Source organism: Alligator mississippiensis, chromosome 1 (genome assembly GCF_030867095.1).
Source record: "Alligator mississippiensis isolate rAllMis1 chromosome 1, rAllMis1, whole genome shotgun sequence".
Taxonomy (NCBI): domain Eukaryota; kingdom Metazoa; phylum Chordata; order Crocodylia; family Alligatoridae; genus Alligator; species Alligator mississippiensis.
The window spans coordinates 42,236,328-42,261,611 of NC_081824.1; the positions used below are offsets into that span (position 1 = coordinate 42,236,328).

The 25,284-nt window shown below is 41.9% G+C and overlaps 1 protein-coding gene across 6 annotated transcripts in view; it reads left to right on the plus strand.

Annotated features, from left to right (window-relative positions):
• ARHGEF10 (Rho guanine nucleotide exchange factor 10) overlaps positions 1-13,743 on the plus strand; it is a 197,706-nt gene extending 183,963 nt beyond the window's left edge. For all 6 annotated transcript variants that reach the window (XM_059730159.1, XM_059730148.1, XM_059730140.1 and 3 more), the window contains 2 exons: positions 6,341-6,463; positions 9,808-13,743. In XM_059730159.1, coding sequence (XP_059586142.1) covers positions 6,341-6,463; positions 9,808-10,325 — 641 coding nt within the window. In that variant the 3' untranslated portion in view covers positions 10,326-13,743. The remainder of the gene's footprint in view (positions 1-6,340; positions 6,464-9,807) is intronic.
• The last annotated feature ends 11,541 nt before the right edge of the window (positions 13,744-25,284 follow it).

The following is a 25,284-nucleotide window of genomic DNA, read 5'->3' on the forward strand; positions in this document are numbered from 1 at the left end:
ACATCTCTTTGCTTAAACTGAGGGTAGAACTCCTTGCCTTGCATCAGGAGTAGACTTCTGTTCTTTTAGGGAAAGAATCATAGGAAATGAGGGTTGGAAGGGACTTCAGGAGATCTAGTCCAATACCCTGCTCAGAACAGGACCATCCCTAGCTATATCATCCCAGCTTGGGTTTTATCCAGCCTAGTCTTAAAAACCTCTAAGGGTGAATATTCCACAATCTTTCTGAGTAACCTGTTTCAGTGTTTTACTACCCTCCTACTGAGAGAGTTTTTCCTCATATCTAACCTAAACCTCCCTTGCTGCAGTTTGAGACCATTGCTTAAGACCATCTGTCACCACTGAGAACTGTTTAACTCCATCCTCTTTGGAACCTCCTTTCTGGTAGTTGAAGGTTGCTATTAAATCCCAGTTTAGTGTTCTTTTCTCCAGATTAAATAAACCCAGTTCCTTCAGTCTGTCTTCGTAAGTCATGTGCCCCAGGCCCTTAACAATTTCTGTTGCCCTTTGCTGCACTCTCTTGAATTGTCAACATCCTTTCTGTAGGGGAATGGGGGGGGGGGGGGGGGACTGGACACAGTACTCCGGATGTGGCCTTACCAGTGCTGCATAGAGGAGAATAATCACATCCCTCAATCTGCTGGCAGCGCTTCTACTAATGCAGCCCAGTATGCTATTAGTCTTCTTGGAACAAGAACACACTGCTGGCTTTTATTCAACATATTGTCCACTGTAACCCCCAGGTCCTTTTCTGCAGAGCTGCTGTTTAGCCAGACAGCCCCCAGCATGTACTGGTGCATGGGATTGTTTCATCCTAAGTGCAGGACTTTGAACATTTCCTTATTGAAGCTCATGCGATTTTTTTTTGGTCTGATTCTCCAATTTGTCTAGATCACTCTGAATCCTAGCCCTACCTTCCAGCCTATCTACTACTCTCAGCTTGGTGTCATGCGCAGTCTTTCTGAGGTTGCACTCCAGCCCATCTTCCAGATTGTTAATGAAGATATTGAACAAAACCAGCCCCAAGACTGACTCCTGAGACACTCCACTTGATGCCACTGGCTGCAAGCTAGACATTGAGCCATTGATTAATACCCTCTGAGCCCGATGATCCAGCCAATTTTCTATCCCCCATATAGTTTGTTCATCCAATCCATGTTCCTTAGCTTGCTTGCAAGAATGTTGTGGGAAACCCTATCAAAAGCCTTGCTAAAGTCAAGGTATACCACATCCGCTGGTCTCCCTACATCTGCAGAACCAGTCATCTCATCATAGAAGTGAATCAGGTAGCTCAGGCATGACTTGCCATTGGTGACTCCATGGTGACTGTTCTTAACCACCACTTTCTCCAAATGCTTAGAAATTGATTCCTTGAGGTCCTGCTCCATGATTTGCAGCAACTAGGGGGAGGCTGACCAGCCTGTAGTTCCCTGGATTGTCTTTCTTCCCTTTCTTAAAGATGGGCACTATATTTGCCCTTTTCCAGTCATCTGGGACCTCTCCTGATGGTCATGAATTTTCAAAGATAATGGCCAGCAGCTCTGCAGTCACATCAGCCACGTCCCTCATTGCCCTCGGGTGCATTGCATCTGGCCCCATGGACTTGTGCATGTCCAGCTTCTCTAAATAGTCCCTAACTTGTTCTTTTCCCACTGTCAGCTGCTCACCTCCTCTACAAATTGTGCAGCCAGGTGCAGTAATCTAGGAGTTGATCTTGCCTGTGAAGACTGAGGTAAAAAAAGACATTGAGTACTTCATCCTTTTTTCTGCATCATCTATTGCTAGGTTTCCTCCCAATTTAGTAAAGGATCCACACTTTCCCCAATCCTCCTCTTGTTTCTGACATACTTGTAGAAATCTTTATTGTTACCCTTCATATCCTCTCTAGCTGCAACTCCAACTGCTCTTTGGCCTACCTGATTTCATCCCTGCATGTCTGAGCAATATTCTTATGCTCCTCCCTAGTTTTGTCCAAGTTTCCACTTCTTGTAAGCTTCCTTTTTGTGTTTTAGCTCACTGAAGAGTTCCTTTCTAAGCCAAGCTGGTCTTCTGCCATACTTGCTAGTCTTCCTGTGCATCAGGATGGTTCATTCCTGCACCCTCAGTAAGGTTTATTTGAAGTACAACCTTGATTCCTTTCCCCCTCAGACTGGTGTCACAGGGGATCCTGCCCATCAGTTTCCCGAGCGAGTCAAAGTTCACTTTTCTGAAGTCCATAGTCCGTATTCTGCTGCTCTCCTTCCTTCCATTCCTGAGGATCCCAAACTCAATCATCTCATGGTCGCTTCTGCCCAAGTTGCTGTCCACTATTACATCCCCCACCAGTTCTTCTCTGTTTGTGAGCAGCAGGTCAAGAAGAGGCCTAATTGGCCTCTCCAACACTTGCACTGGGAAGTTGTCCTCTGCACTCTCCAAAAACTTCCTGAATTGCCTGTGCACTGCTCTACTGCCCTCCCAGCAGATGTCATTAGGGAAAGACACTAGGGACTGCTTGTATTAGTTATTTTATTTGTTGTAAGCACCCAAGGCTATTTTGGGAAGGGCTGCCCATAAATGTAATAAATAAATAGATATGGACAAAACGGTTGCTAATGTTTTACGTATTTTCCTGGGTAGGGCAAGCTTGTGCCCAATTACTGCCCCAGATCATGTATGTACAGTGGTTAGTATACATGTGCTCTAATTCACATATTTTAAAATATTGATAATTAAAAATCCTACTGCTCACAGTTCATACCTCCACCAACTAGCTTAGATGTGTTAAGGTTGCATGTAACATTTTATTATTTAATACAGGATGCTGGTATTTAACCATGTAAATATCCTTGAATGCATTATCTTTACCAGATTTATTATTTTTAATCTTTAACTGAGTTTGCTTTTAGAGAGGTTCTGCTGACTCTGATATATCTTATTTCTTTGCTCTTATGGCTAATATGTTACCTATTGAACAAACAGGCAACTTCTGTTTTTCATCTCCTATTGTTACATGTATGCTTCCTGGAAACTGATGAGAAAGGGAACAAAATTTCCTCATTTCCTTTCTGTAGAAAATAAATTCTGCTTTTTTCATTTAAAGTTCCTGCACACACATACACAGTACTTCATTATGTCAGTTTGTTATAACCAAGTAGTAAGAAGAGGGAGAGCAGTTCAGACTGCCTGATTAAATATGCAGTAGTGAAAGGTTTTTAAGACAGTTTAATTTGCTTGTGGAGCCTAATCATTGGATGGATATAAAGACTTGCCCTTGCACCTTTGTAGACTTAACTTCAGTGGGCCCTGTGTGGGTGCAAGGGAGGCATATGCCCAAATTCTGTTGCTGGGCCAGGATCAAAAGCTGACATGAGGAAGATCAAGATTGATTTTGAAGTCCTGTAGAAACAAAGTCAGTGAGAGTACACCCAGAGTGCAAAACTATCCCTGTGTGTAAGCCTGTAAAGAACCTGAGTGTTATTAAGCTGCCCTTGCACGTTTAGCAATTTCATCTCTCCATGGGTACCATTTCATTGGAAAACTTTCCTTTAACTATAATAGTGTTTTACTTTCATGCTTATCACTCTCCCTTGATTGATCTTTACTGGGTGATATTTTTTTTCCTTTGCTTAGGGGATAGAACGCATCCAGTTGATCAAGAGCCATTTCTTTCTAATTTTTCCCTTTAGTGTTTAATGGATAAAATTAAAGTCACAAAACACTGCATTGTAATAAAAAGATAGAAGTAAAAATGTTCACAATAGAAAGCAACACATGGATATTTTTAATAAGTGACTGTTATCATTATGTGTTACCATCAGTTATTTCTAGACAGATGCAGATGTTTCCTGCTTTTCCAAGGATTCAAAGCTAGAAGTTTTTCTTTTGACCTCACATTCAGTGGTTCATGCCTAGTGTTATGTTCTGTATTTAAGACTCTAGGTTGTTCTATACTCACTTGCTGTTTTCACATATGGAAACAATAATGTTACTTCACAGGTGCAAATCACTAGTTGGCAGTCCTTTCTGGGCTGCTGTGTAAGAACAAGCACTGATATTTTTCAGTGTAAAGCACCTAGAGAATGCATTGAAAGCATTACAAAGATAAAAATGGGCAATATTCCCACTAGACTGCTTAAGAAGAGTAAGATTGAACCCCAGTGTGTTTTGTTGGCACTAACATTGATCTGTTTGCATTGCCTATAAGCTAAGCCACAAAATGCAGATCTTGATTCCAGAGGTATGACTGGCAGGTACTGTGCCCTGGGCATTACTGTTCCTTCCCACACTGCACCTTCCTTGCAGCAGTTCTGGCTGAGGCTTCAGCAAAAGAAGAGGGCACAGCACTAGTGGCAGTGCAGGAGTAGCAACTGGAAGTTCGCTGCTCAGGAAGATGTCATCTTTTTGTCACTGATGTGTGTCAAGTGGCCAGAAAAACATGCGTTTTTGACACCAGAAAAGCTTTCAGTAGCTTCAGGATTTGGATAATTTTTGATTCACTATAAAAATAATTGAAAAATAATAGTTGTGTCTAGATCTGGATTTGTATCTCTTTTCATGTAAGGGCTAAATCAAAACAGTTTGTGCTCATTCTAACTGAGCTTCATAAAGCTGTGGAATTGTTAAAGTCAACACAAGTATACAGACACTGCTGCAAAATATCTGAGTATCAAAGTAATGGTAATATTTACTGACTGAGATGGATCAGGTGACTGTCATATATAATTGGCATTGTAGTCCTTTATAATAACCTTTTGTTTAATAAATATGATTTTATTTGCCTTCATTTTGACTAATGGACCAAGGCTGTAGCCTGTGGCATCATTCTGGGGTCTGATGCTTTTTCCTATGATAAATATCTGCTGCACTCCATTTTCATCCAGCTGTGATCACCTCAGTGTCATCCACCCTCTGGCTGCAATGGTAGCATTTTCAGTCTCCTTTAATATTGTCCCTCTGATCAGCTGTGAAGGAGCATTCTTGCATGTGCCACTTCGGAAATCAAGTACATTATATTTAATCTAAAACAACCCCAAAGCTTTGCAAGATGCACAATTATTTCCTTGTAGGCAGGGGAACTTCAGTGTTATTATTATTAGAAACAGTATGATTTTTTACTATCAGCCAGATGGAGAGAAACTAACATCTAGATTGTCTTGGAATTTTCATTATGCCTAATTTATATTTCTAAGTAGGTTTGATATACATGCTGCTAATTCACCCAACTATGTTAGATGTAGCCACAATCTTTTTCAGCCCTAAACAACCTAAATAAAAGTCATCTGCAAACTTCCTTGCCTTAATGTTCATGTGTTATTTCAGAGCGTTACTGAGTATGTTAATTAGTAATCTTACATTTTTGAGATTACTAGATACAAACTTTGTACATACTGTTTCTGTCTTTTGACCAGTTCATAATTCATGGCACAGTTTCACTTCTCATCATAGAAGAAATTAGTTTCCATTTGGGAGAATTTAAATTTTCAAAATGGCCAGTTAGACTGTATCAATCATTTATTTTTAATTTTTTTATCATGAGCTAAACCCTCTTTGTTTTCAAAGGATAAAAACTATAACCTCCCAATGCATTAAGTTGTTTCTGAAAACGAAAAGTAGGGGGAAAGCAGTTGTGTCAGTTAAATATGAATAGTGTTGAGCCTTGAATTCAGTGTAATGTTGTAATTGTATACCACTGTTGTATATAGTAAAATGCATTGTAGCACTGCTACTAAGAATATGTAGAAGTAACCTATTTGTAAAAGCTGCTTTTTGTACTGGAATTTGGCAGTTTTTAGCACAATAAAATTGAATTATTACAACATTTCAGAAGTTTTGGTGCAGTTATATAGCATGTAGGTGAAGTTTTAAGGCTTGATACATAAGAATACTTAAGCATCTACTTAGATGCTTTGCTGACTCAGAACCTATGGGTGTTTATACACATGCTTTAGTAGGTGGGGTAGGGGGTGCTTTAATTAGAGTGGATCCAAGAGCCACTCTAATTAAAGCACCCAGAGCATCGCATGTATCAGTGTCCCTGTGCTAAAAATGGTGGTAGGGCTCCTTAAACTAAAGCTCGTCAAACAAGCTTTAGTTAAACTGCCCCCACCGCCATTTTTCAGCATGGGGACGCTGACACGTGTTGCTGTAGTCGGCTGGAGAGTGAAAATTACCCCGCTCCAACAGACTTGATTAATTGAGTCTGCTCCAATGCGGTTTAATTACAGTGCATCAAAGCAACCTTGATGCATGTGTATAGATGCCCTATAATTATATTATGTGTAACTTATGTTAACTATAGATTACTGTCATTAAGGCAGAGGTTATGACTATGCAGTAATGTAGCATTTTTTGAATTACACAGGACAGCAGCGTGTTTCTGTGACCAGTCTACTAGTATGCCATGGTTTATTGCTGGTTGGAACAAATCTGGGAATTATAGTAGCATTACCAGTGCCTCGTCTGCAAGGAATTCCAAAAGTGACTGGTAAGATAACTCATGTATTTGAGTGTGATAATTTTAAGCTAAGAGTTTGCTCTTCAATATGCTATTTGATGTATATTGTGTAAATATATGTTGTTTTATATGTTGTGTAGATATATAGAGGCTTTATCATAAAACTATTTTCATTAATCTTAATTAGATTCACAATACATCTCTAATATTTATTTTTACTCTATTGAACCAGCACACCTGACAACAACTGGAAGAAGAGCAAGATAGTAGTTCTTCAATTCACATTTTATGGACAACCTGTAGTTTAAGGTTGTAACAGCACTTGCACTACAAGAGAAGTGTTGCTGCCCTATACACTTATTTTTACAAGTCACACTGGAATGCTAATTGTTACGGGGAATGGGAGTGGAGTCAGAGGGATGTTTGTTTCCAGATTCAGGAAGAGTGGGCTTGCATATTTGGAGATTCAGTGATTTTTTTCCTGATTCAGTAAATCATTTTTTGTGATCTGTTTCATCAAAATTGAGACCTTGAAATGTAAAATTGGATGTATTTTTTTATTTTCAGCAGCTATTATTATTTTGGTACATTTTGAAGAATTCAGATACTTTATTTTGGTATTTCTGAAGCACAAGCATCATCATTTTGCAAATACTTCTACTGCAATAAGCAAGGTTAAATAAGAGTGTTAGATGTGGCCTTTGCACAGCTACATTTGAATTTTATAACTCCAGCAGAGCTGCTGAGTTATGGAGGGAAGCAGACAAGCTTTATAAACTAAGCAGTCTGCAACTTTTTTATTTTAACCAAATAATTTTGTCTTTGCCAAAATGAAAACAAAACCTACTATATTCAGCAAAGGGACAAACTATCCAGTAATAACTTCATAGAAAGGAACATAAAAGGTTTATAAAAATGTGGGAACCTGTGAAATGTAATGTTTAGGAGAATCCTTAAAAATAGATCTAATACATGGAAATGCATAGCTAATAAAATCCTTAATTCTGCCTCAGGCACCTCTCATTTTCCACTTTCGTTATGTTTTTGTCATTATAAATGCAGGGGAGATTATGCTTAGGGGCAACCAACATGGGTTCATTCAAGGCAGGTCCTGTCAGACCAATCCGGTGGCCTTCTATGACCAGGTCACAAAATCATTGGACGCAGGGGTAGTAGTAGACATAGTCTTTGTGGACTTTAGGAAGGGCTTTGACACTGTCTCTCACCCCATTCTCATTAAAAAACTAGGGGACTGTGGCATCGACACCTACACAGTCAAATGGGGCACTAACTGGCTGGAGGGCTGCACCTAGAGAGCGGTGGTGGATGGGTCTTATTTGACCTGGAGGGATGTAGGCAGCGGGGTTCCATAGGGCTCGGTCCTCGGACTTGCGCTGTTCAACATCTTCATCAGTGACTTGGACGAGCGGGTAAAGAGAACCTTGTTCAAATTTGCTGACGATACTAATATGTGGGGGGATGTGGGCACACTACAAGGGGGGAATAGGCTGCAATTGGACCTAGACAGGTTACAGGGGTGGGCAGATGAGAGCAGGATGGGTTTCAACACTGACATATGCAAGGTACTGTACCTGGGGACGAAGAACCAGCAGCATACCTACAGGCTGGGGAACTCCCTTCTCATCAGTGCAGAGGCAGAAAAGGATCCTGGAGTCATTATTGACGCCAAAATGAACATGGGCCGACAGTGTGGGGATGTGGTCAGGAAGGCCAACCACACCTTGTCATGCATCCACAGATGCATCTCAAGCAGGTCCAAGGAGGTGATCCTCCCCCTCTCTGCGACACTGGTCAGGCTGCAGTTGGAGTACTGTGTCCAGTTCTGGGCGCCTCACTTCAGGAGGGATGTGGACAACATGGAGAGGGTCCAGAGGAGGGCCGCTTGCATGATCAGGGGACACCAGGGCAGGCCCTACAAGGAGAGGCTAAGGGACCTGAACCTGTTCAGCCTCCACAAGAGAAGGCTGAGGGGGGATCTAGTGGCCATTTACAAACTAGTTAGAGGGGACCAGCAGCTATTGGGGGAGTCCCTGTTCCCCTGAGCACTACCAGGAGTGACTAGAAATAACGGTCACAAGCTGGCAGAGGGTAGATTCAGACTAGACATCAGGAGGCACTACTTAACTGTCAAGGCAGCTAGGATCTGGAACCAACTTCCAAGAGAAGTGGTGCTGGCTCCTACCCTGGGGGTCTTTAACAGGAGGCTGGATGAACACCTTGCTGGGGTCGTTTGACCGCAGTACTCTTTCCTGCCCATTGCAGGGGGTCGGACTTAATGATCTGCTCAGGTCCCTTCCGACCCTACCAACTATGAAACTATAACTTGTTACCTTTCATTTTTAGTTAAGATTGTTTTCCTAAGGGCTTGAAAAAGTTCACAGTTTTAGCTATATCAAATCTAGGGAAGATGTACTTTTATAATATGCAAGTTGAGTATAGGGGATTTGAATAGCAGAGCACTGATTATTTTTTTAATTGACTAACTTCTGACACTTCCTCTAATGGCAATTATGGCATTGTCACATTTTGCATAACATTTCTAGAATCTTCCTTCCTTCCCTTTTTTTTGTGGTAAATTCCATGTTTTTATAAATATTCTGTTTTTTATTACAGCTTAGTTGGCAAAATGCAACATCATTGCTCTTATTTTGGTTGCTGAAAAATACACATATCATCAAGTTATTAACTGTTGATTAAATCCTAAGCAATTTGCTGTTGAGACAATATTATGGCTGATATCGTTAAATCTTTCTTTTTCCCATTCAGTATCCCACCGTTTAAATTTTTTAAAACATTAAATTAGGAATTCATTCACAATTCTCCTATAAATGTGAGGCCATTGATGAGAGCAAATCTGAGTCCCTGCTCCATGGGTGAGGCGAGCACTATTCCAGTGGAATGGATTTGGTTATGCTATGCAAGAAGGTTGGAGTAGAATTAATTGAAAAACAAATATTCCATTGTGAATTGTTGGGAAAAGCTTGCAACGTTGAGGCTGTGACAGTGCCAACTTCAACAAGTCAGCTGAGGATTCTTTTACTCATGCTGTTGAGAAAACAGAGAAAACAACATAAGAGATTATGAACCAAATGTCAGCTTGAATGCAGCATGTCTAAGTTGTAGCTGATTTGTATTACAGTCTGAAAGCATCTTGGATGTACATTTTCTTTTTGTAATTTCTGTAGTGTTTCAGTTCTGTACCTATATGAACAAAATGGTAATGAACATGCTTCTTTGGACAAAGTTATATTAATCTAATGCACTAATTATTGTGTAAAGCATTGGCCCACTATGAGTAAGAGTAATATTACATAACGTTTTTCTTCTTTTTTTTTTTTTTTTTTTGGTCTCAGGGAGGGGAATGGTATCCTATCATGCACATAATGGCCCAGTCAAATTCCTTATTATGGCTGCAGCCCTAAACAAGAAAAACAGAAGCAAATCCAGAAGCAGTCTGCCTCGAAGCACAGAAACTAATGATGATGATCAAAAGAATGCTCTGCGTAATGAGAGACCGGGTTCTGCCTTAAGTAATATTCAGGATACTGGAGTTTGGCTGGGAGGTTCAGCTGGATCCATTACACAAAGGAGTGACTTATCTTCATCTTCTGGGTCCCTAGATCCATTACCTCATGGATCAAATTCCGTGGAACATAGAACTGAGGACAGTACCATATATGAGCTTTTAAAGGATCAAAACATTTCACTTAAAAATAAAAGACAGAGATCCAAGAAAATGAAAGCAAGCTCAGTATTAGTTATTTCTGGAGGTCAAGGACACAGAAGAATAAACAAGAAGTCCAAGCAGCAGAGACAGGATGAACTCGTATCTTCTGTGATGGTTTGGCAGATTCCATTACTAAACATCTGAGTGACTGAAACAATGATAAATAGTGAATTTTTTTTTTTTTTTACAAAGTCATTTGACTTCATTCCTAAACTCTCTGGTTGTTGAAGCTATTTTCTGATGTAAAGAGATTTCTGCTGTAATCTTCTTACAGTGAATGTCAAGCTAACGGCCCAGCTGTGCTGCCTTTACTCAGATGAGCAATCCGTTGAAGTAAGTTGGATTGATCACATAAGTAACAGCTGCAAAGTAGAACCATCAACCATTCAAAACATGCTGCAGTATTATGATAGTGGAAACATTTAGTTGATGATCTGTCTGAAGCTTAAACTGTTACAGATATAGCACTCTTTTAAATGGTTTTAGCATCTCCACTTTATTTATATTCACTTTATATTTGCATACTTATGATCGCTAGCACTTGGGTGAGGGGCAAGGAATACATACTATTTTACATGCTATTTTTTGCCTACGTAAGTCAGCTATTTTTTAATTTAAAGTGACATATAGCATGCACTCTACATTTTAACAAATTAGGAAATATTTTAAACAAATATTCAAATTAAGCTAATGAGTTAATTGGGAAATTGCTATGTAATTTGTAGTATGATCCCATAAGGCATGTTTGGTTTTGGCCAAGAACTTAACAGGAAGATATACCCTGTGTCTCAAAACAAATTAAAAGTACACTAATAATTACTAATGCTCAGCACAGTATTATTCAAAAATGTGTGTTATCAGCATGGATAGGTATGATGTCTATGTTGTATACCTGTAGGATTTTGCACATGATGATTAGGAATAAATAGAAAATGCAACAGAAATTCAGATTGTAGATACAGAATAGATGTGCATTCTAATCAACTGCTTGGTATACTTGTTTGTAGTATGTTCCATTGCTGGCAATGGATTGTGCTTCCAGTATCAAAACTATATAGAAAATATGTGTAATTTTTAAAATGCATACACTTGCATTTTGTAATAGTAGTAAAGTAACTAAAATGAAGAGACTTATAGTTATGCAGTGAGTTTTATAGTGAGTTCATATCGAGCATAAAACCATATTAATATATCAATACCTATGGGAAGTACACATCACCAGTGTGGGTATGCATCGGAAATCAGTTGATGTGCACTTCACACATGACTACAGGCAAATGTCTGTAGACTGATGTGTGTTCTAGTGTACCTTCACACAGGAAGGACGTGGCCTTCTTTTAGAAGTATTTGTCCCTTCTAAGCCTGACAGAATTACAGGTGAAGAGCATTTTCCAAGTTCACAGTATGAAAGTAGAGCTGGACTTGGAACATAATGTAACAGACTCTGTGCTATATTCGTTTTGTCCTGGTGGTTGCTGGGTACTCTTTTAGTGTTGAGTGGCCAGATTGCAAGTAGTACCTTGGTCATATAGCCTTATCTAACAAGTAACTTATAGTCTTTGTTGTATGTTGGTTCATTCATTGAGCGTGCATTCATTGAGGGTCTATAGATCAAATTACTTTATAGTATGGATTTGCCTCCTTTGTGCACATAAAAATGAGACAAAGCCTACAATGCAGAGGACTACCTCCAAGTACATAGTCTTCAGTATGGATGTTTACCCGAATGAGAGGCGAGTTATGAGACATCCTCTTTGTATGTCAGTGTAGTGTGAGACAGAGAGGCCAGGTAAATGTAGCACTATAAGCATTTGGGTTTCTTAAGACCTCTATAACCTATGACCATCAATGTGGTATAAGAGCATAAAATATGACCGGCATATTTCCAACACGGAATGAATGTCAGATGTTTACATTGCTCAGAATCAAGCAAGTAACTTGAGGAGTCCATTGCCTGAATGATGGACGTAGACTTTGGCACTATTCTTATTCCCCAACTTGAGGTGGGGAGGGAAGGGGACTCCATATACTTTGAACTATGTCCATCATTTTTAATACAAACTGCTTAATCTCACTAAGATTTCTTAGAATCTGATCTAAAACAATCAGTGTCACCCATGATTACAGTCTCTTTTCCAAAACATTCAATTCTAGTTTTAAACAGTACAAGAAAGAAAAGCTTGAATCCTGTTGCTAAGCAGTAGATAAACACTTCCAAAATAATCAATATTTCTTTTTGGGGGGAGGGGGGGGAATAGTGATGCCCTAAAATTTAATTCTACAGCTGATTCATTGGGACTTGTTCTCTAAATATTCACAGCATTTGCTTTCAAAATAAAATCCAGAACATTTTTAAAAACTCAAAACTCTTGGTACCATATTGAAAATTTAAAAACACATCCTTCACTCAATTTCTCTTTCAGTGCCATTATCACCTAGGGCCCAAATCTTGCCATCTGTTTTTTTGTGACCAGGGACCTTGTGTCAGCACAGAGCCCCACTGACTTCGGTGGGATTCTGTACGGCTTGAAGGTCAATTGCAGTAATGGGGCCTGTGTTGTCTCTCATGCCCATCCCTGAAATGTATGCTTATTTTGTTTTGTCCCTGGCTTATTTTATCAATGTACTATATTGTTATTAAGTATTGTTTACTTCAAAGTAAAAGAATTTTGACATGCTTTCCTGTGTAAATCATGCATGGTTTGATTTCCCTTTGCTTCTCTGCAAACTGAAGGCCCCAGGCCTGATTCTTCAAGCCTCTCTTGTGTAGGAGGCTGCCTGTGAGGTTTCAAGGGTTGCACCCATTTACACAATTCTATTTTTGGTGATAGTGGGCTGAGCCCACAAACTCTCTGCACTCTGAACTGGAATTCCAGTTCATAGAGGGTTCACAAGATCTAGTGATGGCCCAGGTACAACAATGTATTTTAAAGTTTTAGGAAACAGCCACCATATATTCTAGCTGTAATACAGTTGTCATGCGTTCATAACTGGTAAAAAACATAGCACAATCCTGCTCCTATGAAAATCAATCTGAGTTTTGCCATTGAGTTCCATAGCAGCAGGATTGGGCCTATGATTTCATATTTCTTATAAGATTTTTGCAAATAAGCACTATATAAATATCATTAGGCTATGAGGTAAAAAGAAGCTTTACAGCTTATTATAAAACTATACATCATTATGAATTCAAGCTCTAGCCAGTAACTAAGCACAACGTGCAATGTTTGTTTTGTAATATACTGCTAATTGGTATTACATTGCTTTGAAATCAGATGCAAACCAAAGGTACTTTTACAGCTGACAAGTAAATTTTATACATGTATTTGACCATGTTGCTAAGTAGATTATAATTTGTTTCAATGTCACTTTAATGTTTAGTAATCATGGAACAATATTAGGAGGAAAGGGGAAATAATGTAACCACTATAGTATGTAACAGTATATGTTTTCTAACAAATAATAGTGTCTATGTTATAACATGAGCCATAAACATTATGTATTTATGTCCAAAGTAAACTCGGCAAAATCTTTAATAAAAAACTGTGAATAAAAAATCTCATATGTATTTCTTGGTTAAGTATTTTATCAGTGAGAAACCTACTGGCTACAATATATGGTGCACAGAAATATATAGCAAGAACAGACATCTTTTCAAGTAGACCAACTAGACACACACAAGGGAAATATAGGACTTAATATGTGATTAAGATGCCAAAGAGAGATATTTTTTAAAATTTATTCCAGCTTTAGGGTTCTAGTTGCTAGCAAATACAATATCCTTAGGTGCCAGATACTGAAGACGACACCAGCTTTTACACCTTGGCACTATGATTCAGAGGCAAAATCTTTACCATACTGTCCTCCTGGAATAAAATGTCAAAGTTTGGACAGCATCTAGGGCAAAATATAACTGCAAAATCCATTAATGATTAAAATGAGTGGTGAGGGGGTTTATATTAATATAGGAAATGAGTTTTCAGATTCTGGCTGATAATTCCATCATGGTTAATCAGCCCTGAAGATATAGAGGAGTCTATGATTACAGTACTAGTTTCAGACATGAGGCTTGCATCCAGAATGCATAATTTTAAAGTACATGAGATTTCAGCCTCTTTTGTCTGTATCTGCTCTACTATAAATAAATAAGAACTACTGATGATTCCTTTGCAGAATGAATTTTTATTAAATCAATTATTTTCATTACTGTTTGTTATAATCTATCTTTTCTCTTTGTTGTGTTGATCATTATTGAGTTTTGTTTCCTTGCCAAAGCTTGTCTGTGTCCCTGCCATATATATATCTTCCCATATATTCCTATCATTATGAAAGTACCATTTAACATACAAAATAGAATCAGCCCAGTAATGCAAGGTCTTATTTAGATCCAGGCAAAGCCTTACAGTAAAAGATTCTGCAAGTGAAGAATTGGGTCATAGAAGAAATGTGTTGCCCACAGTTCTTCCACTCAAGGTCTGGCAGAGTAAGGAACTGAAGAAAAATCTCCTGAATCCCCTTCCAGCATTTAAACCACAAAACCATGGTTCCTTTCTCATTCGATTTGGATTTCTTGTTATCTAATAGCCAATAACTATTAAATGTACTTGAATACAAGCAAAGTGCACAAGTCTGAAGAATACAGCTAATGAAAGTGAGAAAAGGATTTAATTTGTATAGTAGCAGGTGACTATCTGGAGTTGTCTCACTCTGTATACAGTTTTACATGTTCAGTGCACTGTAGGAGCCTTGCATAATAATATTCCTCTTAGGAAGTAGATCAGTACTATTCCTATTTTACAGATAAGAAAACTCAGATGGTGAGAACTTAAATTACTTTTCTGGGTCAGCAAGAGAACACAGGACAGAACCACATACTTAGTTCTATGGGTGACTCTGTGGATCCTATCAGTTCTGTAACTGAATCTTGACTTGACTGTGGACAGATAGCACCCTTCAGGGATGTCTATGGCTAGGCTGCTTCCCTGACACCCTTGAGAATGCTACTGAAAAGGATGCCACACCAAACTCCTTTAAGAGCAACAGCAGGAGTGACCCCTGAGGCTTCAGTGCCTCATCTTGGTTTGGCCTATGCAGAGACAGATTAGGTAGACAAGGTTATGATTCTTGGCAACAACCTCATGAATGCTAAGGAAGTAATAGAGGCTACAGATCCTCAGCAGCACCACCTGGTGTTAGAGTGGCACCAGTTTCAAGGTTTATGCTAATTGCCTGCAGGACAGGCTGGGTTTAGTATAATTTCATTAGAGTGGCTACAGTTGTTTCACCAGAGAAGCTAAGGATGGACTGACATGATGGCTGCAGTGATTCATAGATTCATAAATTATAGAGTCGGAAGGGACCACGGTGGGTCATTGTGTCCAACCCCTTGTCCCCCAGCAGGAACGAGGACCAAGGTCAGATGACTCCAGCCAGGTGAATATCAAGTCTCCTCTTGAAGACCTCCAAGTTAGGTGATAGCACCACCTCTCTTGGAAGCCCATTCCAGATTTTGGCCACCCTTACTGTAAAAAATTTCTTCCTAATTGTCTAACCTAAATCTACTCTGCTACTTTGCATCCATTATTCCTAGTTATTACCTGGGGCACTCTGGTAAATAAAACATCCCCGATTCCTTGTTGTCCTCCCTTGATAAACTTATAGGCAGCTACAAGATCTCCCCTCAGACATCTCTTGTGAAGGCTGAAGAGATCCAGATCTCTCAACCTCCCCTCATAGGGTCTTTCACAGAGGCCACTGATCATGCAAGTGGCCCTGCTCTGAACCCTCTCCAGATTCTCCGTGTCCCTCTTGAAGTGCAGTGCCCAAAACTGGACACAGTACTCCAACTGTGGCCTGACCAATGCTGCATAGAGGGGGAACATCACCTCTGTTGGTCATGCATCTGATAATACACGACAAGGTGCAATTGGGTTTGTTGATGGCCTCGCTATACTGCCGGCTCATGTTCATCTTGGAGTCAACTATGACTCCAAGATCTCTCTCAGCCTCTGAGCTGCTGAGGAGGTCATCCCCCAACCTATAGGTGTGCTGGGGATTCCTCCTTTCTAGGTGGAGTGCCTTACATTTATCTTTGTTGAATTGCTTCCTATTCCGTTCTGCCCATTGATCCAACCTGTCCAGGTCGGCCTGTATCTGCTTCCTGCCCTCCGGTGTGTTAACTTTGCCCCATAACTTGGTATCATCTGCAAACTTGAAGAGGGTGCTCTCCACACCCTTGTCCAAATCACTGAAGATATTAAATATTAAATAACACCGGTCCAAGGACTGAACCCTGTGGGACCCTGCTGCCCACCTCCTTTTAGGCCGAGAACGACCCATCCACCACCACTCTCTGGGTGCAGTCCTTAAGCCAGTTGGCCACACACCTGACTGTGTAGGTGTCCACTCAGCCTGCTAGCTTCCCTATGAGAATAGGATGCGAAACTGTGTCAAAGGCCTTCCTAAAATCCAGGTAGATGACATCAGCTGCAGCTCCTGTGTCAATGCAGTGTGTGACCTGGTCATAAAAGGCTATAAGGTTTGCATGGAGGGGAGGGGGTGGAAAAATATCAGTTGCTGCCACACTGGCACAAACACACGAGCAACACAGCAGCAGCCAGAAGTTGTCACTGCTGTGGGCGCCAGGGTGCCTTATTACACCTCTGATTTATAGACATTATATTTTAGGCTCCTCTCAACTAATGATATCCATTACCTCCCTGCTTCAGAAGGAGGTACAATTTACATGGAGCTGAGAGGCTCAGGGAGGCCTTTGGACACTTGAAACAAGCATCTACCTCTACCCCTGCCTGTTTCACCTTGATCCAGTGAAACTTTTGGCTGTAGGGGCAGAAGCCTCCGGTTCTGTCATTGAGGCAATCCCGCTGCTGCGTGTTTAGCCTTGGAACTTCCTACACTCGTGCTTCCTGCTCCAGGAAGCTACCCCATCTGAAAGACATTACATTGTTTGGGACAAGGAACTTCTAGCTGTTAAGGCTGCCTTTGAAGAAGGATGCCAACACCTGGTAGGAGCCAGTTTCCCTACTGAGATTCTGACAGATCCTAATAACCTAGAATTACCTATGTTCTGTTCAAAGCAAGAATCTGCACCAAATTCACTGAGTGCTGTTTTTCACTTGGTTTCTCTTGGTAATCACATATTGCCTGAGTAACCAGAACAAAAAGGCAGATGCTCTTTCCTGATGAAAGAAACACCGTATCTTGTGCCCCAAAGCCTTTTCTCCTATCCTACCACATGAATTTTGTCCTGGGCACAGTAGACCCTGAACTAATGGCTCTAATCCAGGATGTCTCTGGGCAGGATCAACATGCCATTCAGAATCTCTCCCTCTGTCGCACTTGCAAAACCAGGATGCAATCTTGTATCGTGGACACTGGATACATGTCCTGAAAGGGTGACCAAGAGTGGAGGTTCTGCAGAGATGTCACTTTTTTGGTAGGCTGGGGGAGGAGGTTAGGACATTGACTTTGTGATCTACCAGCAGAGAGACTGTCAGACAGAGGGGAACAATTTGTCTTTGGTTCTGGAAGGAATTGTTCTAGCTAGTAAAGGTATGACATCTGACCTCTGCATATTGCTCTCAGACAAAAATGCAGACAGGATGGGTTAACCAGAGCCTTGAACAATACCTATACTGCTTCACAAATGACCATCAGGACAGCTGGATAACCCTCCTTCCTGCACTGAAATTTGCCTATAACAACACTCCTCACGTCACCACAAAATGGAGTCTCTTCGTTGCCAGCTTGGTCTATGTGCTAGTGAGCATCCAGAGCTACATCTCTATCCTTGGTTCCACCAGACATTAACTTGGTTACATACATATATCAAATACAAGAAGAGCTGAAGGAAGATCTACAAGCTAGTAAGGAGCAGGCTGACTAAGGTCACCAAGCCACCCTTATATTTGCTGTTGCCTACAATCTCCGATCTGCCCAAGCATCTACCAAGCTGGACCACTAGTTCCTCTGTCTTTTGCAGATTATCAAATAAATCAACTTTGTGACTTCTAAGCTCAGACTCCTAAATAATACCATGAAGGTTCATCTCACATTTTATTTATCTTTTTAAAAACCATATGTAGCAAACTCCTTGCAGGAGAGGAGCACACTGCCCTCACCAACCATCACAATCTAGGAGCATGAAGAGTATGTGCAAGTCCTGCTGTCCAAATGAAGGAAAGGGAACTATTTTATTTATTGCCCTGCAGACAGGTCATGAAAACCTGAATAAAATATTTATGCCCCTGACCTAGTCCTAGTCCCTGGCACATAAAAATCCTGGTCCAAGGTCCTCTGGAAGGTGTCCATAAGGAAAGGGGGTATTGTTAGAAGCTACAAGCATCTATGGTTGTTTGGGAACCTGGGCTTCTAATGCTACAATTCAAAATGCTAGCATCAAGTTCCTTCATCACCAAGGTTTAGGAGTTTTCAACACCTATATGTTAATTTTGCCCCTCTTGAATGTATAGCAGGCCTTTCATCCAAGACTGCCTGCTATTTGATATGACAGAACTAAGTTGAGGTTTTCAGTATTTTGTAGTTTTTCCCTCTTTCTCAAGCTTATTAAACATAGCATTTTCCTCAAAGGCTCTTAGCAACCAGAGAATTACTTCTGCACCCTGCACTGCTTCCTGATATCATTTGGAGGGAGCTGGAATGAAAGTGAGAAAAGGAGGACAACAGGAGGAGAAAAATAAAATATTTGAGTGATGACGCTAAAGCTTCACGCTGAAATGTCCCTGTATCCTTTAGGTAGACAAGGTTCTTCAGGTAAATCTGATATCTTTTGTTAGACCAACTCAAATAGTTAGAAAATTCTTCTTAACAAGCTTTTGGGTATAAATACTCTTCATTAGACTAAGGAAGCATTTGGAGTTGGTATGTGCTCTTCCTGGATGGAACAAATAGTAAAGAAGCCAGAGGCTCATATGCATTCAAGAAAGCCAGTCAGTGAAGATGTAAATTGAGGAGTCAGTGGGTGAGAGATGTGGGGGGGGAGGAGGGAAGAGGAATGAATGTAGCTGGTAGACAGTAGAGAGATACTTCACAAATCTCAAAAAATTATTTCACTCAACAAGGACACTCCTCCAACATTTTGTAAGGGTGCAGAGGAGGCATGCAAAGCAGTCGATACTACCCCATGTGCTGCTGCTGCCATTATACCTCTGCTATTAACACCCTTATGGGCAGATCACAAAAATCTTACTCTTGATAAGTATCACTTTACATTTAATTTTCCCATTGAAGGCAATGTGAGTACAATATCTCCATCTGGCCTTCAGTGGCTGTCAATCTATTTATGATGTACAAGTTAGTTAATTTATTAGAAAAATACTTTCTTACAAGAAACATACTGGTATTTCGCAACTATTGCAGTTTTCTCAGTGAAGGAAACTGAGCCATGGATGTTTATAAGAGAAAAGAATAGAAAAACCATCTAGGAATAGGTATGACTGGGGCAAATCTTGAATGGATATACTGCAACGAGGAAAAAATGGGGCAAGGATTTAATTATTCTTATTTTATATTTTAAATTCATATTTTTTATTTGAAAAAGGTGGGGTGCTGAGTTCGTTTTACCTGACTTAATCATCTATAGCAGGGTGGCAAACAAACTTACGGCAGGGTTCCTGGAGGGGCCAGGAATTTGGGGCTGGAGCCTGCTGCTGAATTCTGGTGTGTAGAGCCTCACTGGGGGTGTATTTCAGTGGTGGTAGGATAAGTGATGGGTCCATTAATGTCCAGGGACATTTGTACATGCCATGAGAGTTTACTTTGGTTTAATTCTCCCTAAATTGAAGTGGTGGGTCTTTAAAAACACCACTTCAATTTACAGTGAAGTAACCCGCATGTACACAAGGGTTGAGCCCAACCCTTACCTGCCTCTCCGGTGGTGGGGAGGGGAGGGCAAGCTGCCGGCGGGCTAAGCGGTCCCTGAGCTGCTGGCAGGGGGGAGGGGAGAGGGCTGGTGCTTCCCTCTGTGGCAGCGGTGGCGCCCCCCAGGTGGCACCTGCCCACAAGCACCCGGTCCGAGCAGTCCCAGAGGGCACTGCACCTGTGGAGGGAAGCACCGGGCCTTCAGGCAGGTAGGCAGGCTCCGAGGAGGGGAAAAAAAAAGATCAGGATGGCCGCTTTTTTTTTTCTTCAGTGGAGCCTGCCTCCATAAGCTGCCACCAGGTCCCACAGCCACTGAGATGCCTGGGGCCTGGTGCTTCCCTTTGCAGCAAACTAAACCACCTTGGAAATGTTTTATTTTTCTGTGTCCCAAAGTCATTTAACACACACTATGCTGCCAACACGTGCAAACAGCCCGTCATTAAACCACATTACACTGCCAACAAGTGCAAACAGCTGTACCATTAAAGCGGTGCAAAAAGGGCATTAAACCACTTTAAAGGCCAATTTTGTGGTGTGTACAAATGACCCATGACTCCCTGATGCCACTCACCCTGCTGCTGGAAGCAAGTTTGGATTAAGCTCACAGGGAGCCCCACAGTCCAGATCTGGCCTGTCCGACACCTCTGAACTATAGAAGTAATGCACTTTGCTCTTTACCTAGCAATTTGTACCTCATATAGTTTTAACCTTATTCATTAACACTTATTCTACCTTGTTTCTGTTTTGGAGTAATAGGGTTTGTAATTATACATACCTGTGCCTGGTATTCCATCCCCATATAATGCTTGTTTTTTCTTAAGTGAATAGTACTGTCTATATCTGTGGGTCTCTAATGGCTCTAATTCACAAAAATGTGAAAACCCACATTGGAGAGAATCTTCCTCTCAGTACACTCTTCCTTTGCTGCTATAGCTATATCTATTTTAAGACAGTAACTTGTAGCACACACATGCACCTAGCCCTTCTCTTTTCATTTTTCTAATTTAGGTCAGACACAAGGTTGAATGAAAATCAATAAACACAGAAGGCCAATGGCAGATCAGGTAAGTATAAAATGTACACTTACAAAAGTAAAGCTATGTGACATAACTATGTGATATGTCTAAATCAAGTACATGTTTTTCATAGAGATTAAACAAGATGTGACTTCAGGTCAGCATCTTTGGCTGTGCAGCAGAAATATAAAAAGCTAATTCTTTGTCTCTCTCGCACTTGAAACTAGCAACAGTGCGAGAAACAAGCCAACCCTCAAATATGTGTTAGAGTACCTAGAAGATTCTCAGACAAGGATGTAGTGCCCTAAAACTGGAAGGAGAGGAAAAAAATGAAGAGTTTAGTTTGCTGTGAAGGATTTTTTTTTAGTTGATTTTACATTTTCGCTTCTGGCCCAGGACCAGACCTCAGGACACTGCAGAGGCTGGTTTGATTGCATCATGCTACTGTTAGCCCATTGTTATAGATATACTAGTTAATTGCCCATCAAGAATGACGGATTTCAGGGGGTGTTTACATGGCCCCGCCTTGCCCACCGCTCAGCCTTCAGGGCTGACACTATAAAGACTCCCTCTGCCACCACTGCCTCGAAGGATCCCTCCCCCTGCCTGCCTCCCCCTTGCAGTAGGGATTCCCCCCACCTCCCTTCCCCATCCCATTCTCCTCTGTCCGTCCCCACTGCCTCCCCCTCTCTGGCGGCTGTTGTCAGGGCCCCATTCCCGCTCCCCTCCCTCCCTCCCTCCCTCCCTGCCCACCGCCTCCCCCTCCCTGCCAGCTGTTCTGAGGGGGAGCGGGGACGGGCAGTGGGGGGATGCCACCACCATGACCCCACCCTTCGCCCTCAGGCAGGGAAGCATGGGGAAGCCTTGCTGTTCAGGTGGCCGAGGCATGTTCACCGCCACCACAAACTTCCCTGGCAGCGGCTCAAACCTGGGCCTGCACAGCCTGGGCCCACACAGCCAGCCGCCACCTGCCCTCTCAGCGGCACACACGCAGTTGGCCAAAACTGTTACAGACAGACAGACACACTAAGCCCTTTATTATATTAGAATATTTTGTATGAGTATATACCTATAACATGTCCAAGAAAAGCTTCTTACATGACCAGCTGGTGCCTCTCAAGACTAGAGGGCACCATTTGTAGTCGGCAGTGAGCAGCAAGCAGGGACCACTCACAGATGCCCGTGGCAGTGTTGGCAGAAGTGGGGAGGTGGTGAGCAGTGAGCGGGGACCGCCCACAGATGCCAGCAGCAGTGTCAGTGGTAGGATGGCGAGTGGGGACCGCCTGCAGATGCTGGTGGTGGTGTGTGGGGACTGCCTGGAGATGCCGGCGGTAGAATTGGCAGTGAGGGGAATGGGGGTGGGTGGCAAGCAGTGACCATTCACAGAAGTCAGAGACAGCTTCAGCGGTGACCAATTTCAGGGTGAGCACATGCCCCCCCCCACGCATTACTTATGGCTTCATATATATCAGTTCCAGAAATATAAGTCTTGAACAGAGCCAGAAGGTATGGATGTGTGTGTGTGTCAAATACAAAGTGCAAGCTACAGTTTTATACCTATGTAGAGAATGCTAGGTGTCTATTATTTAGATGTGCAATGGGTTTGTCTGCATTATGATTATGACTATGACTGCAGCTCACATAAATCCAAGATCACTTTATTCTAGCTGGCTCACTTGCCACTAGCTGTGTAGCTGTGTCAACATGGAACTCACTGCTGACTGGAAACCCCACCCAAGAAGATAAATACTTGGGCAGATAGACTGTACTCAGCTCTAAATAACCATGGCTGTACTGCTTGCCACACCCAAGATAACTGGTTTAAAGCAAGCAACGGTTTGTCAACACATGTTGCAGTAACAGCAGTGACTGCAAAATGGATGTGCCTCAGAATACCATTTAGTAACAGTTTGAATAATTTCTCTTTCCCCTTCATGATGCAAGGGAAACCACAGGCTTGGTGTCTCGCCATGAAGCACAAGTCAGAGGTTTTTACTTCACAAACCAAGAACCAGACCAAACAGATAGATAGGCTGGTATCTATTTTATCTACCAATGTAGCTAGACAAGACATATGTAACTTCTCCCACTTTCATTTCTAATCGGGACTATGTTTATACACTAAGGAATTATGTCATAAGCCTGTTGCTGTCATTTCTTTTTCGAGTCTAGTAATGCTAAGCACTGCCACTGAAATCACTGCAAGCCAGCACCTAAATGCCTTTGAGGAACTGGGTGTTGTGTTCCTGTGTGAGATGTGTGGGTGATCAGGCCACCAATCAGATACACTGCAAAAATGGATCCAAAATTATATTCCTCCGTCATATGACTACTGTGCACAGCTACCAAGTTTTGCTCTGTCTGAAGTGCTTTGTTATTTAACGATTAAATTTGCAACTGACAGTAAACATCAGCTTTTGGATAAATCAGCCTGTAGCCAGCACCATTAGGGATGGGGTACAGACCTATAAAAAAAAACTTGGTAAGTTTTGATGATGTGTGGCTGGCTACTAGGAGGTGTCTGCAAGTGTTGGGTTCAGCAGATGCTGGCTCGGTAGAGAGAACTGCAGGGGTGGAAGTTGGGTGGAGTTTCTGTGAGAGATTAGAGTTAGTCCTTAGCTCTGCCCTTCTGTCCCCATCACGTGACACCTCCTGTCCTGGTTCCTTTTGCAGTCAGTCATCCTGGCTACTCATATCTGTCATGGAGTAGACACCACAGCAGCTTTTGGTAGCTTAGCAGCAATTATAGTTTATTTCTAGAGCCCTGCTGGACACTTGGGATACAGGCAGAAGTGCAGCTCCCAGCTGTAACAGAACAATTTTTGCAAGGGCTTCTGAGTTACAACCTTACCCCAGACCAAACAGAAGTTCACTTTTGGTTCCAGGGGTGAGGGGAATCTGTGGGCTGGCAGCTTGGAGAACAGTTCCCATAGCAATGGCCAGGGGTCTCTGCCAGTGCTTGCTGTTTCCAAAATGGGCAGGGGGAAAGGCAGTGAAGGGAGATCATTCTTGGGGCTTCCCAGCCATTGCTGAAGGGTGGGGTGGGATGAATTGGAGCCCTCCCAGCTTGAGGGAGGGAGGAAGGGGGGGCTCTAATACACCTTCCCCACCTTCCGGGAGGGGGCTGAAAAACGCCCAGACTGAATTCCCTATGTTCTCTTTCCCCCTTCCCATTCTGAAAACAATATAAGGCTGGGAGCTCCCCAGATACAAGTTACAAAAGATGCTACATTTTGAAACATCTTTATCTGATCCCTCATGCAAAGATGGATCAGATTTTCACCTAATCAGCCATTTTTTAAATTGCCTGCAGCCGTGCACTTGTGTTTGGTCACAGCTATAAAGTGCTTTCTGTGGCCAGATGGGCAAAAAGCGTTATTTCTGTCTGCACCTTTGATGCACCAGCCAGACTACAGGAATGTTTGGCAGAGCTACTAAATGAGCTTTGAGATATTTGACAGTCCTGGTAATGGAGCCTACGCTGGGTACAAAAAGTCTTTACCTTCACTCATAGTTCCATTTAAAATATAGAAAGTTGCTTGATAATCAACTTCACTCTCTAGGCCTCACTTCCCAAAGCAGAACTGAGGTGGTTATTTAACACATACAGGGTGACTTCTAGAGCCCCAGAGAAGAGGGGCAATATCTAAGCCTTCAACGCTTTCATGGGTCATGTACTGGCCATTTTCCAACAATGAGTATAGGTCATCAATGTATTTACGTCAGTACATTGTACTTAAATTTTCTCTGAAAACCACAGCTTAGACCTGTGCATTAGGGCTGTACAAAAGAGCTATGTTCCATTTCAGTTTTGGATTTGGCCATTTCAGAGGACAGTGATTCATTTGGGTGTTTCGGATCACTGCTCTGTTTTGATTTGGCCGAATCTATTCCACAGTTTCAACGCTGTTTCGGAAATTCAGATCAGCTGGGGAGAGGCAGGCACAGCTGGGTGGCTGCAGGTTCTCCTGTGGCTCCTCTGGCTTTGTCTGCCTCTCCCTGGGTGGCGGGCGCTGTGGGAGAAGCCCCCATGGCTGCTCTGCCCAGCCCAATCCCCAACCTGGCCAGCCCTAGCCTAGTCCTGGCACTTAAAAAAAAAAAAAGCCCTGCAGTTACTGACTCTGGCAGTGGTGATCAGGGTCTCTGAGGGCTTTTGGCAGAGCCCTCCCCATGCAGTGCGGGACAAT